At 49.7% G+C, this 13,149-nt stretch overlaps 1 protein-coding gene across 1 annotated transcript in view; it reads right to left on the reverse strand.

Annotated features, from left to right (window-relative positions):
* Positions 1 to 10,441: 10,441 nt before the first annotated feature.
* VMP1 (vacuole membrane protein 1) overlaps positions 10,442 to 13,149 on the reverse strand; it is a gene marked incomplete at its 5' end in the record, with an annotated part of 34,229 nt that continues 31,521 nt past the window's right edge. Inside the window, 2 exons of the mRNA XM_010147212.1 lie at positions 10,442 to 10,991; positions 12,242 to 12,344. Of these exons, the coding sequence (XP_010145514.1) occupies positions 10,848 to 10,991; positions 12,242 to 12,344 (247 nt within the window). The remainder of the gene's footprint in view (positions 10,992 to 12,241; positions 12,345 to 13,149) is intronic.

Raw genomic sequence — 13,149 nt, forward strand, 5'->3', positions numbered from 1 at the left:
GCAATGGTCACAGTTCAGCCATCAGCCGCACCTGCGAGTCCTGTGCTGCTCTGCGTTGTTTGGGAGTTCAAAACGGCACACAGCTTTTCTTACAGACGAGTACTGAACAGTTTTTCACTAAACCACTCTCTGGCAGCTCCAGGCTGGGGCACTGTTCTGCCCAAAAGGGCTTTTCTAGGGCTGTGTTTTCGGCACTCTCAACCGCTGCCCTTAACGCGGGTGTTTTCACAGCAGAAACTGGAGGAAAGATTGCGCACGGAGTTTAGATCAAGAGCGCGGGCAATTCAAGCTTGCAGGGAACAAAGGGTCAGGAAAGGAGACGCTATGGTGAGGCTCTCCCCCTTCCCTCCTTCAGGAGGCACAGGATGTTTAGCAACACAGATATCATTTTCCCCGGTGTTTTCGAAGCTGTCGGCCGAGAGCTTCCTCCGGAGCCAGAAACGAGAATGGGCGACTGAAGAGCTGACCAAGGCCAGGACCGCACGATCTTCCTCGTTGCTCAGGACGGGGGAAAGACGTTGTAAAAGCTAAGGACAGGTAAGACCCCTCGGAAACGAGGAAGAGCGCGACGGGACTGGGTACTGCGACAGCAGTCGGTAACTTTATTGCAGAAATAACCTCACGTTATCACTTTGTGTTGACAACGCCAAGCACGAAGCAAATACAGCTCATTGCACCCCTGACTGACCTAGACCGTGTACCCACTTTTTATAACTACGTTTATCTTTTATGGCTTAGGTCACTTCTGGTTAATGGAGCACGCTGCGCGGGTGGGGTTTTCTGGTTTGTTTAAGTTTGATGGCAGCATTTGGGCCAGATCAGGAAACTCCGCACGCAGTGAAGATCTGTATCCCCAAACCAAAAATAAAAATGTCCTTATTTAATCTGAAGTTCTAACTGATGAAAACACGGAGGAACGATCCATTATGCTTAACAAGGATACTTCTGGAAGCACTTGCTCACATTTAGGACCCAGAAAACACTTCTACTTCCAAGGGAAAACTGTTTTTCAAAGCAGCAGTAGAGGATCACACCCACCAGCCAAATTTTGTCAGCACAGATTCTTCAAAATAACATTCAAAAAGGAGGTGGGAGCAAAAGCGTAACGGCTGTATTAGGTGTCAACCTCTTCTCAGGAGGGATGAAAGGGATTGTAACAGGAATTGTTCCAGGCATCTCTAGGCTTCTTCCTGTTAGTGGTTTTCACGGCTGACCTCAGTTCCGAAATCCTCACACCCCTTCCCAAACGCAGCCTTCATTTCTGGATCCCTCTATTTTTTCCCCCAGGATGTGGAGAGGAGAGCGTCAGAGTGGCGGGAAGCGAATAGCTGTTACCAAATTTTCATCAGCTACAATTATAGCAGAAGGCAGAGAAGTCATTTTCTGTGTTATTGAGAAAATTAATTATGTAAATAGTCAGGGCCTGGCAGAGGGCCTTTGTTTCATTAGAAGTTAAAATTAACGAGGTAGATCCAGGTTCAGCACGAGCCAATCGCTCCCTGAGGCGGGGACAAGAGAATGGGTGGCCCTGACCCCGCTCGGTTTTGGCCAGCGACCCACAGGATGTCCACAAGGAACAATGCACCAAACCTCCCATTGTCTTCTGCAATGGACAGGTGCCGCTCACTTGGAAGTTGATTCAAGGACTCCGACCCTGCTCCACAGAGGGGGTTTGCAGGACGACCTGCAGGTTTACCAAAGGGAAACGGCTCAGGATTAAAGGCAAAAATCTGTGCTTTCCACAACCACCAGGATGTTATCAGTAAGAAAGAAGGAAGTTATAGTCAGACGACCAGCGGATACCCTACTGGGAAACATCAAGGTGCAAAAGGATATTGAATAATTCATTTCCTTCTGCATCAGTTAATAAATCCCGCATAGGTAAATATTGTGAAACGAGGGAGAAAACATCCAAAAGGAAATTATCTCCGATGTCAGAGTGTGCTTTAAAGGAGTCTGTGTCCTGCTGGACACCACTTTAAGAACTGCACAAGAGTCATCCGGAAAGCGATTCAGGGATCTGACATGGTACAAGGAACGTCCAAAGGAACTGAGCTGCTGCCTCTCCTCCAGAGCTTTCCAGAGCAGCCCAGACACGGCTTTACCAAGCAACAAATTCCAGGGCAGGTTTCCTCTCCTCAAGCCTCCTGCCTCTGCCTTCCTACCCCACCTCTGCCCACGCTCCAGAAGCACAGCCTGGACGCTCCGACAGCTTTTCACTCGCCTGCATGTAGAGCTGATAATCCCGAATTTTAACTGTAGAGCTTTTCCGGCGCTTTCAGCCAAACTCGGTGTTCACAATGGTCCCTTCTGATTTCACATTGTATGAATCCTCTCCCTCTAGACAGCCACTTCCCCTCTATCCGGGTGGGGTAATGAGTCACCTACCTCAGTGAATCAGCAGAACCTGCTTAACCCTTTCCCAGAAGCGCCAACGGCTGCAAATCGGGTGGCGTCTCGCGCAGGGTTATTACACAGCCGTAGGGAGCACACCGGCAAAGGCTGCCCGAGGTACAGTTCTCCTCATCAGGAAAGTTAAAGGTAGTTTTGAGAGGTATAAATACATTCTATGTTAAAAATAATGGAAGAAGCCTAAACCTTAATCCCACGGTTCACCCAAGCCTGACAGATTCTGACCGGTGACTTCTCCCAGCGCGCAGTGTTACAAAACGAAGGCACAGGCCTCCGTACGCACCGATGTGAACCAGGTTGCAGAAACCTTCTTGTCTTAAAACCAAAATTTTTGAAATATGGAATGTTAAACCATAAGACAGAAAAGTAAGTAAAATGAGGACAGTGTCTAGGCCAAGATTCCTATTTTAAAAGAACAATATGTGGAGAAACTAAGTAGAATAAGCCAGTGGTTAATACAAAAAAGCGAAAACAAACATTACTCGAGCGTCAGGGAGCCGTGGGCTTTCGTTTCACCAGTTATATATGATGAGAAATAAATACCACCCTGCAGGGTGCATTTCCATTTAAATGGGTGCGTTCTGCAGAAACTATTACTGCACGTATTTGGTTACGCGTACAACGTAAGGTTTATTTAAAGGCTCACAAAAACACCCTTCAGTTGCCTGAGAACGGTGCAATTGTGGTCAGCTGGCAGGATTTAATCTGAACTTTTGCCCAGCAGCCCCCAGCATGGAAGAGATCTTTCACAGGAGCGTGGAGGCAGACCAGCGCCGAAGGAGCCCAAGGGGAAGCAGCCCCGTCCCGCCCGCTGAAGGCGGAAGAAAACGCCGGCTCCTTGGCTGGCAAGGGCGGCTGTAGCCCTTCCTTACAGCACCCCGGCCGAGCGCGGTGAGAGCTGGGCAGCAGGTCAGCGCTGCCGCTCTCCAGACCGGGCGGAACAACGCCGAGGCCTGGGACGCACATTTCCACGTCGGTCTGCTCGGGCCAGCTGTCACACGGTTCTGCCACGTGCAAAGAAAACACGGGGGAATCCCCTCCCCACCCCACTCGGGGCAACTTCAGTCTGTATCGCCAGCCGGGTCCGACTCGCCCCGTCGGCAACTTGTATTTACGGCGTTATCCCACATGGCAAACGGGCGATTTCTCCTTCCGAGGCTATTTTGGTGGAGAAACTAAGACAACTGATGAACCTAAGTCCAGTCAAAGCGCTTTTCCCACGAAGACAGCTTCCGTTCCCTTCCTCCCGGGCGTTCACTCGGGGTCTCACATCGTTTCCCTCTATGAGCACTCAGTCAGGCTTCTCCACAAAGCCGGTGTTTTCACGATTTTCACGGCGGGGTATTTTTAAATAAAAAAGCAGACACAGACCTAATGCGAGCTGCATCACGCGAGCTTGTTCTTCAGTGACGTGACAGAAGAAACCCGCGCGCGGGGTCCTGTTTCATCCAAACATCCAGTCGACGGGCCTGAGCTTGTCCAAACACCGCCGAGCGCCACGGGCAGGCGAGAGCTGAGACACCAGCGACAGGAGCGAGGACTCCCGGGATCAGGTCTGCCAAACCTCACTGACTCCCTGCACTGGAGGGATCCTCCCCCAGTCGCAGCGGAAGCTTTGCCGGCAGAGCGCGCAGCTGGTTCCCACCTCACGCGAACGCCCCCGGCTGCTCCTGGGCACCCGCAGCCCCTTCGCTGGGCGCAGCGGTGCTGCAGCGAGACTCGCCGCGCGGTGCTGGTGCACGTGCACAGGTGTTTCAGGCCGGTTTATGGCGACGCTGGGGGAGGCAGCAGAATTAAAATCACCAATGGCATTAGCACAGGTCTAGTAGAAACACTGCTTCGGGAACTTTTTTGGCATCCACTCCTTCGAGCTTAGCTACACACCAGCCTCAGGCCTCTTAGAGGTTCCTCTCGTCCTGCTGCTCCCCACCCAGGGCCACCGGCAATGCCCAGGGATGCACATGACCGGATGTCACCAGGGGTCAGCTGGTCCGAGGTGAGACACAAGAATCGAGGAATCAGATAAAATCCATCTGTTGTTCCGAACACTTCCCAGATCTTACAGCCCTCGAGCAAACGGCTGCCGCAGGCAGGCACTGAGCGCAGCCTGGTTTCTCAACAGACCAGAGGTTTCGGGACCATGGCTAGGCTTGTAGCATGCTGCAAATCTAAACGTGGGTGTTCTCTTCCTGCAGGTCCAGTTTCTTTCGGAGACGGAAAAGAAATGCTGAGCACACAAACCTGCTTTTCCAAGCCTTTTCAACAGATGGAAAGAGCCAAAACGTGCAGTCTGAGGAAAGACACACAGTGCCTTGAAACTCATGTTCTACACTGAAGTATGAGCCTCAGTGTTCATGTCCTCTGGTTTGCAGCAGCTTCTGCAAAGGGAACTGCCTGCTTCTTTCCTGGCAATGCAGCAGGAAAACAGAAATACCACAAGATGATTCTCCCCCTCTGCTCTGCTCTCCTGAGACCCCACCTGCAGTTCTGCATCCAGCTCTGGGGCCCCCAACATCAGAAGGATATAGACCAGTTGGAGCGAGTCCAGAGGAGGCCACGAAGATGCTCCGAGGGCGGGAGCCCCTCTGCCATGGGGACAGGCTGAGAGAGTTGGGCTTGTTCAGCCTGGAGAAGAGAAGGCTCCGGGGAGACCTTATAGCCCCTTCCAGTGCCTGAAGGGGCTACAAGGAAGCTGGGGGGGACTTTTTACAAGGGCCTGTAGTGACAGGACAAGGGGTAACGGGTTTAAATTGAAAGTGGGGAGGTTTAGATTAGATATCAGGAAGAAATTCTTCCCGGAGAGGGTGGGGAGGCACTGGGACAGGTTGCCCAGAGAAGCTGTGGATGCCCCATCCCTGGAAGTGTCCAAGGCCAGGCTGGATGAGGCTTGGAGCAACCTGGTCTGGTGGAAGGTGTCCCTGCCCATGGCAGGGGGGTTGGAACTAGATGGGCTTTAAGGTCCCTTCCAACCCAAACCAGTCTGTGAGTCTATGATTTCACACAGCTAGAACAAGCTTTGGGAATTTCTCAGTTTGTCAAATGGCTCAGGGCAGAGTTTCACCTCCCCAGGCCCACGGGGCAGTGGGGTGCCTGTGCTCAAGCACCTCAAAGCTCTGGCTGCACTTTCCACCAAATGGGTGCCACCGTCCAGTGCAAAGGCTTTAGAGCTCAGAAACGTCACGGCTCGGCTGGTGTGCATGGAAGGCAGGAGGTGACTCCCTGCACCGATGCCGGTGGTCACAGTCTCTGCAACACCAGGCTACGGAACCTCCAGTGTAGTTCACAGAACTGCATCTGAGACCTCCTAGGGAAGTGACCACCTGACAGCAAAAAGCAGCTAAGTGACACACTTCCAAGGCCCCAAGGAAACAGAATGTTCCAATCACCTCTCACAAGGAGGCAGAACCAGACCTGTGTGACCTGCTCTGTCCCGTCGACATTAAAACCAAACCCAAAGCTGGTGGATTATGCCCTAAATGACATGTACTAAACACACAGCCATTCCCTTGCAGAACCCCTCAAGCAGGCCTGGTGCAGCCATCACCAGAGGAGACCCCAACCCTTTACCAGAAAGGCTGCGGCCATGGGAGGGTGCGGCGCGGGGCGGTTACCCAGCAGGGACAACACGCTGAGCTGACAAGCCCTATCTCCTGCCTTTCATCAGGAAATAACGGCCAGTTTCCTTATTACCAGCTGCTGGGCAACTCATTTAAGCTTCTTGGGAAAGCAGAAGAACAATCAAGCTGGGAGTAACCCCCATGGAAGACGGAAGGTGCAGCACACTTACCCATATCTGAACTTGTTAAGCAGGGTTGAAAGGCAGACGACCTTTGCTTCGATGCCAACGTAGCCGGTGCTCTTTGAATCATTCCAGCAGCGAATAATAGCCATAAAAACCCCTCCAGCACAGCAAAGGGCAGTGTTAAAGGCAAACCAAAGCCTGGCCCAGTTAACAGGTTCACATTTGCGTACTGGTTTTCACACAACATCGTGATCAGTGACTCCACAGCTCAACAGCCTTTTCGCTTTAAATTCAGCACAGAGGAACGGCCAGACCCACAGCCAGAAATACCACTTGGCTGAATTCCTGACCCGTGCCGAGAAGCCCGTCGCAGATGCTGGGCTCCTCCCGTTTGCTCGTGCCTGGCAGGCGATGCAGGCAGACCTCTTTTGGGTGTCTGACGGCAGTTTCTGCATTTGCACTCTTTTCACAACTGACCCAGGCTGTCAGAGCCTCTCCCGTTCGTGCCCAAACGGTGGCAACACCAGTGTTCTGCTGCCTTTTACGAAAGCTGCGTGATGCATCCATGAGCGAGTGAAGCGGACAAGGAAACGCTGGCCTTTCACGCCCTCAATTAGAGCCTTGAATTAGGAAAGTCACAGCAGACTTTTTCAGTATAATCCTTTTAAAAATAAGTTTCAAAGAGCATCTGCAAATACTGACCCTCCACCTAGTTCTGAATGCATCAGCAGCATGTTTCACGGGGAAGGCGACTGCTCCACTCCCGTTTCCTGAGGAGGTTACGGAGCCCACCACGCTCCGGCATTCAATCCCCCCCGGGGCGCAGCCCGCTCTCAGCGGGGCGAGGAAGCCCTCCCTGGCTCTTGCTCTCCCACTGCCACACTCCACTTGGTGCTGCAATCTGGAGAAGGCTGGGCAAAGTACTGACTGTTTTCTCTCCTTCCCCTCCAAAAAGATAAAATACAAATTTACACAAAACCCCCTAGAATTTTAAATCTCCAAAGAGCAATTTCAATTACCTTATTTATAATTGCACTCAACCTTTTAACTGCTGATTACAAGTATTTTTTAACGATGTGCTTCAAAGAAAACTGAATTTCTTCTACCTCCAAGAACACACCCAATCAACCACTTTTACACCTGCAATCTATTTTGTTCACCAATATTTATATTTGTGCTTGATAATCAGGGGAACATCCCCAGTACTTGTGCTTGCAATTAGCGCTGCCTGCAGCGAGAGGGAGGCTGATTCTAACAAATTAAATAATGAGACCCAAAAGCACGGCAGGGAATGACTTTCTGGAAGAGCATTAAGCCATCTTCAAGGATTAATGACAAGTATCTTCCCCAAGCTGGGTGAGTTCAGAGGGGGCTGCTTTAGCAGGAAGCACAGCGCGACACTGGGCTGGAGGTCAGACCACACGCAGAGACAGGGAGCAGGACGCATCCCGACGGTTTGGATGGAGCCAAGGGAAGGGTGGAACTGGGTAATTCAACCTGCCATGGCCTGTGGCGGTGTCTTGGCTCGGCCTGGCACAGCCCAGCGCGACCTTGTTAGATCTGCTCACAGCGACACAGCTCTTGCCCTGATGGGGGTCCGCGGCGGCTGCCAGGGAGAGGGTCACGCCACCGTGGTGACAAGTCACAGGGCAAGTAAAGAATGGAGAGGAGGATCAGCTGCAGTCCTACCTGACCTCAGCGCTGGGGCGCTGCTCTGCACTGCTAGGCTGGCACTACGGCCAGCCTTCCGCTTCGCCTCCTACTGACACTGCACGGGAGCGGGTCTGGGTGAAAACGCTTTGATGCCACACAACACCATGGCAGATGTACCTTCACACTCACTGGAGAATGCCTGGCACAACAAGTGTCACAGCATAACCAAGCTCAGCAAATAGAAATGGAAACAATCCAGCTGCAATAAACACCAGGAAACAGTTATTTCTTTATTTAAGCCAACATAAAACTATCCATCTGCAAATCTCATCAGGTTTGCATAACTTCTGTTTCTGTTATTTTTTTACCTTTTACCAAGTCTTATTATCTCCCAGCAGCTGAACAGGTAGAAGGAGTCAAACCACCAGTCCCTTCTTCAAATAGCGCAAGAAGGCTTCAAAGGAACGGCGCAGCTCATCGGAATGGACACGCACAAACAGGAGCCGCGGAACAACAGATCCATACCTCGCACCGTACGCATGAAAACATGTACTGAAGTGGGAGAGAGCTTTCAGTTCTTCCAGCGAGTGTTCAGTAGGCAAGGAGGTGTAACTAGGAGGAGACCGCTAAAGCATTTGGAAAGGTAGAGTTTATTGGCTCGAGCTGCAGGAAGAAGGGGTTTTTCCCTTTTTAATTACCGTTACGCAGTCTCCTCATTCCAGTCTGAGAGCATACAGGGGCCTCAGCATACCATTTACTCTCACGAGATGCTCTGAGGCGCTACCAGAAGCGTGCGAAGGAACTACCAGTGGCCCTAAGGCGGAGGGCAGATTTGAGGGGAAAAGCTGCTGCTACAAGTAGGGGAAGTAGCAAACGGCTGGTTCACTAATCCGAGTATCCTGGAGCAGAATGAAAGACACAGCCATGAACTGCTGACACGATCTCTTACAATACGCTAAATGAAAGTTTTAACAGACTGAAAAAAGTGAAGTCTCAAACAGAGCTATGATTTTTGGAGTGTGGATTGTTTTAGAGCAAGTTCTTTGCTACATTATTGTCAAAGACCATGTTTAGGCTCAGAAGTGAAGAAGCTGCTAGGGCCAAGACTTAAGAAACTCTGTTCACCTCTTACAAATCAACAGGGGTGAATTAATGGCCTTTGTGCTTTTAGCTGTCTGGTACTACCCCCCGGCACTCAGACACTAGTCAGCAGCTCTGCGGAGAGCAGCCCGTGTTCCAAGCCTCCCCCTCAGTCAGTAACGCCGTCGACAGTTACATACCATACAAGAGAAACATCACAAACCTCACGCACAACCCAGAGGAAACTTAAGAGCTGTGTCATACGTGGGCTGCTGCACCGCACGACTTCCGAGCTCGTTTCCATCTAACCTTAAACACACGGATATGCTACTGATGTTCAATGAAAACAGCTGGAGATGGATGAGCGAACGGTCAGATGAGAGATACCAAAATGTCAGACAGCCTACCGACTGTTGTTGCCATGAGATCCAACAGTCAACATCAGTCTGATAAGCTATCCGACAGGATGGTACAGCCATGGAGATGTCACGACGGTTGGCAACACAAGAGGACATTCAGGCAGGATTGAAGAAAATACATGTTCTCACACCTTGCTCGAGAGCTGCCCTAACCTAACGCAGGGACAAACCCAACCGCAGCAAGAGCAAAGCCTAACTCTGCGCTCACCTGCCACCCTGGGATAGCACTACGTGAAAGTCCAATTAATTTTCATTACTTACCCCTAGGATAAAAATACACAGTAGTTCAATAATTAGGAGAAGCAATACGGATGCCGTAGCAGTGGAACAGACACCTACTTACTGAAGAGGGAAAAGATCCGTTTTCGTATTTGTTATGTTCATGTATGTTAGAACTGGAACAGACACTGATCCATAACAATGTTTTAAATATATCTGACTTTTAAAGCCCACATTTAAGGTTCTCTGAGGCTCTCTGCATCACTGCTGGGTTTGACATCAACTCTGTTTTCGGCAGGAATCTCTACTCTTCCTCACTCTCTTCTCCTTCACTGCCCACAGTGCGGGGACCGGTGGCAAACATCTCAGAAAAATTTATGGTAACAAATGCTGTTCCCTATGTAACTTGTCTGTTTTAACCACTGAGCCAGGCTTCAAGCAAGTGAGGTGCATTCTACTTCCTCTGCTAAGTAAGAACTTCTTAAGAGGGGGAGAAAAAGAAGAACAAAGGGCTTCAGCACCATCTGAGCAGGAAGGATGAGTGAAGCATGCGATTCATGGGATTAAGGCTCAATAAAGAAACTAAAGAAACTGAGTATACAAAGGTGAAGAGGAAAAGAAACAGCTTAAAAAGACTGACACAAGAAATTCTGGAATGATCAAAGATGACTTTATAAAGTTTTATCTTAACTTCACTCTAAATATACAGAATAAAAAAATGTCAGCTTCAGCATTTTGACATCAATCATCTCTGCTAACTTCATGAAGTTTAAGTTTGTGGCTTTTCCAACCGAGAGCACGTGCAATGCGATGGGACACTGGAGAATTCAGATGGAACAGCCTTAACACGAGGGACATGCAACAGTTTGTACCAAATCTGTATTCATTTACATACATATTTTTGATGGTCTCGAGAGTTATGGAAAAACCAAATCTGCCACCCTTCAAAATAAAAGGTTACCCTCAGATAATCTGAAGTTAAATCAGGAAACGGAGTATTAAATCATCAGTTTTGCAATTAACTGGGATGGACAACATTTGTGTTAAATACCATTAACATCACACTGTCCATCCTGTATAATACAGCTCAGTCTGGTAAAGCGTTTATACCTTACCTTAACATTTAGGAGTTTGTCAATGAAACGTCTGCTCTAATATCCAAATTACTTTCAAAATTAAATAAAAAACTTGTTATAGTTGAAAACTGATGTTAAAAAGTTTTCCCCCATTTTGAATAATGCTGACTTTTTAAACCTATGGAAAGATGTGTCATTTTTCGTGTCTGCTAAAACCCATCCCAAGCGTTTTTTTTTTCCCCAAGCTCATTTGGTTTTCTCTTCAGAGTACATCTTCTGTTGCAGTCGTTTGGCATAGCTTTGGGCCATGGAGTTGATTATAGATAAGATAAAATAACAAACCATGACAATCACCAGTTTTTCAAACATCCAGGACAGCCAGTTTTCCCCCTGAAGAGACAAAACAGAAGAAGGAAGAAAAATAAAATTAGTGGGCAGCACAGTGGAGGATCTGCCATTCTCTGGGTGAAAGGGAAAAGCCTGACCATTTTTTAAAAATTATGTAATTTATTGAATTAAAAACAGGAACCAAGTGCAAGCTGACAGATTCCTGCAGGTCCCTCTGCAAAGCTGACTTTAGTCCCTTGAAGGACAATGCCGCAGGGCCTGCCAAACACACCGCAGGGCAGCAGAGCAATCCTTGGTCCTTACAGTGTGCTAGGGAAGCAGTTTATTATTCCCAGTATTGTTTCCTCTCTGCTAACAGCTCAGAGTTCAGAATTAGCAACCCTGACTGTCATTCCCTGTCGGGTTCACTGCAAAGAAAACAAGCCGGTCAGTGGTTAACAACGGGTTTTTTCCTAAACTGCAGATCCTGCGTTATCTTCCAATTAGTAACCGATTCTTGGGGTGTCCCGAGAAGTTAATGCGATGACCTCAGCGGTCCCACTTCCAGCGTTTTCCACGGCTACTCTTGTCTTTTTTTGTCAAAGGAGGGCAGCAATGCACTGCACAGAAACTACTTCCATGTGCATAAAAGGAATCTGCATATTTACTTATTCCAGCCTGATCCTCCCTAATTTAGTGTCTTGCGGTGTAAGAAATGGGCAAAGAAGCATTTACAAGAGCTACAAGCATATGTGTAACGTGAGTTAAGACTGATGGATTTTATCTAAAACTGCTTTAGTATCCCGAGGAATTTCGTGTCAGAAGTGCCCTGTCCCCATGGAAAAGTCAGGGTATGTCTGTCAAAACACATTTTTGTAGGAAAGGGCACTCCTGCCCCTTCACGCCAGCTCCCAACACCCTATTTCCGTGTTGGCGAACCCTCAATGCTCGGGGATTCTGTTTCTCTGGCCTTAAGCCACAGATCCTACTCCTACTGGCTTCCGAACTGCCCATGCTGTACCGCTTCACATGTAAATGCAACTTTCCTGCTTCAATTTATCTGCCAAAGCAGGCAGTTTAGGGGCAAGACATGCCACCGGTCTTGCTGTATTTTCTTCTTCGTTCTCCAGAAGGTTTAAGCCCAGTTGCATGCAATTCCAGTATTATTTTTAAATCCCAGGTGGCTTCTCAAATGAGATTTTAATCTATTCCCTGGGCCACTGCGAAGCTTGGCAGATGGGCATCGGCCATCCCGGGGGCTCGGGAGGCAGCGGAGGAGAAGTGGGCTGGGGAGGCAGGCGGGAGGTCCTTACCTGTGCCACGCCGCTGTCCGCTCGGTGGTGAAGTTTCACCCTCTGCGCTTCCAAGTAGTCTTGAAATGGCTTCTGAAGAGAAGGACCTATACTTGGAATAGCACTGATGCAAAGTTCATCCCAGAGAACAAGATAAAATAGGGGAGGAAAAAAGAAAAACAAAAAAAAAACTTTTTTTTTTTTTCCCCCAAACTTACCACTTCAACCCAAACAGAACAAAGTTCAGCCTGAGCTACCCCTCAGGGGGCATCGCTGCCTGAGAAAAGCACGGAATAAAGCGCATTTCGTCTTGTTCTGGGGCGCTGCCGAAAGGCACCTCTTTCCCGGAACGCTCCAAGAGCGCTCGGAGCGAGCAGGAAGGCAGAGCCGAGGGGGGGCGGGAGGGCAGGCCGGAGCCGCCGAGGGGGCAGGCGGCCGGGGCCGCGCTGAGAACCAAATGAATGACTTCGGAGAAGTCCCACATTTATCACCAGCAGTTCCTGTAAGAACTGGTTTGAACCGATTAATAAGGAAATGACTTGTGCTTGTGTCATCCCTCAGTTAAAAAAGAAACTGCTCGCCCTATGCCTTGCCCCTATCTCCTCGGAGGAGCCGGCCCCTTTCTCAAACCAAGTCCTTATTAGGACAATCCGTGCGTCATCCCTGCCCGCAGGACGCGTTCGCCAGCTCTGCAGGCGCCTCCCCCCGTCACTGATTAACAAAGGAACAAAGAAGGAACTATGAACCCTGCTCTGAATCATGCCAGGGCTTATGGCAGATGACTTGCACCAACGCGGCGCGACATTCCCAGACACCTCGTTCTCGCAGCGGCGTTACAAGGGACCGCGGGGCCGTTCCGGGACGAAGGTCCCGCTCCACCGACCCCCCTGCCAGGCTCCCCCAGAGTCACTTTACATCTGTCCGGTTCA

The sequence above is a fragment of the Eurypyga helias genome, unplaced genomic scaffold (assembly GCF_000690775.1).
Source record: "Eurypyga helias isolate BGI_N326 unplaced genomic scaffold, ASM69077v1 scaffold16202, whole genome shotgun sequence".
NCBI lineage: Eukaryota > Metazoa > Chordata > Aves > Eurypygiformes > Eurypygidae > Eurypyga > Eurypyga helias.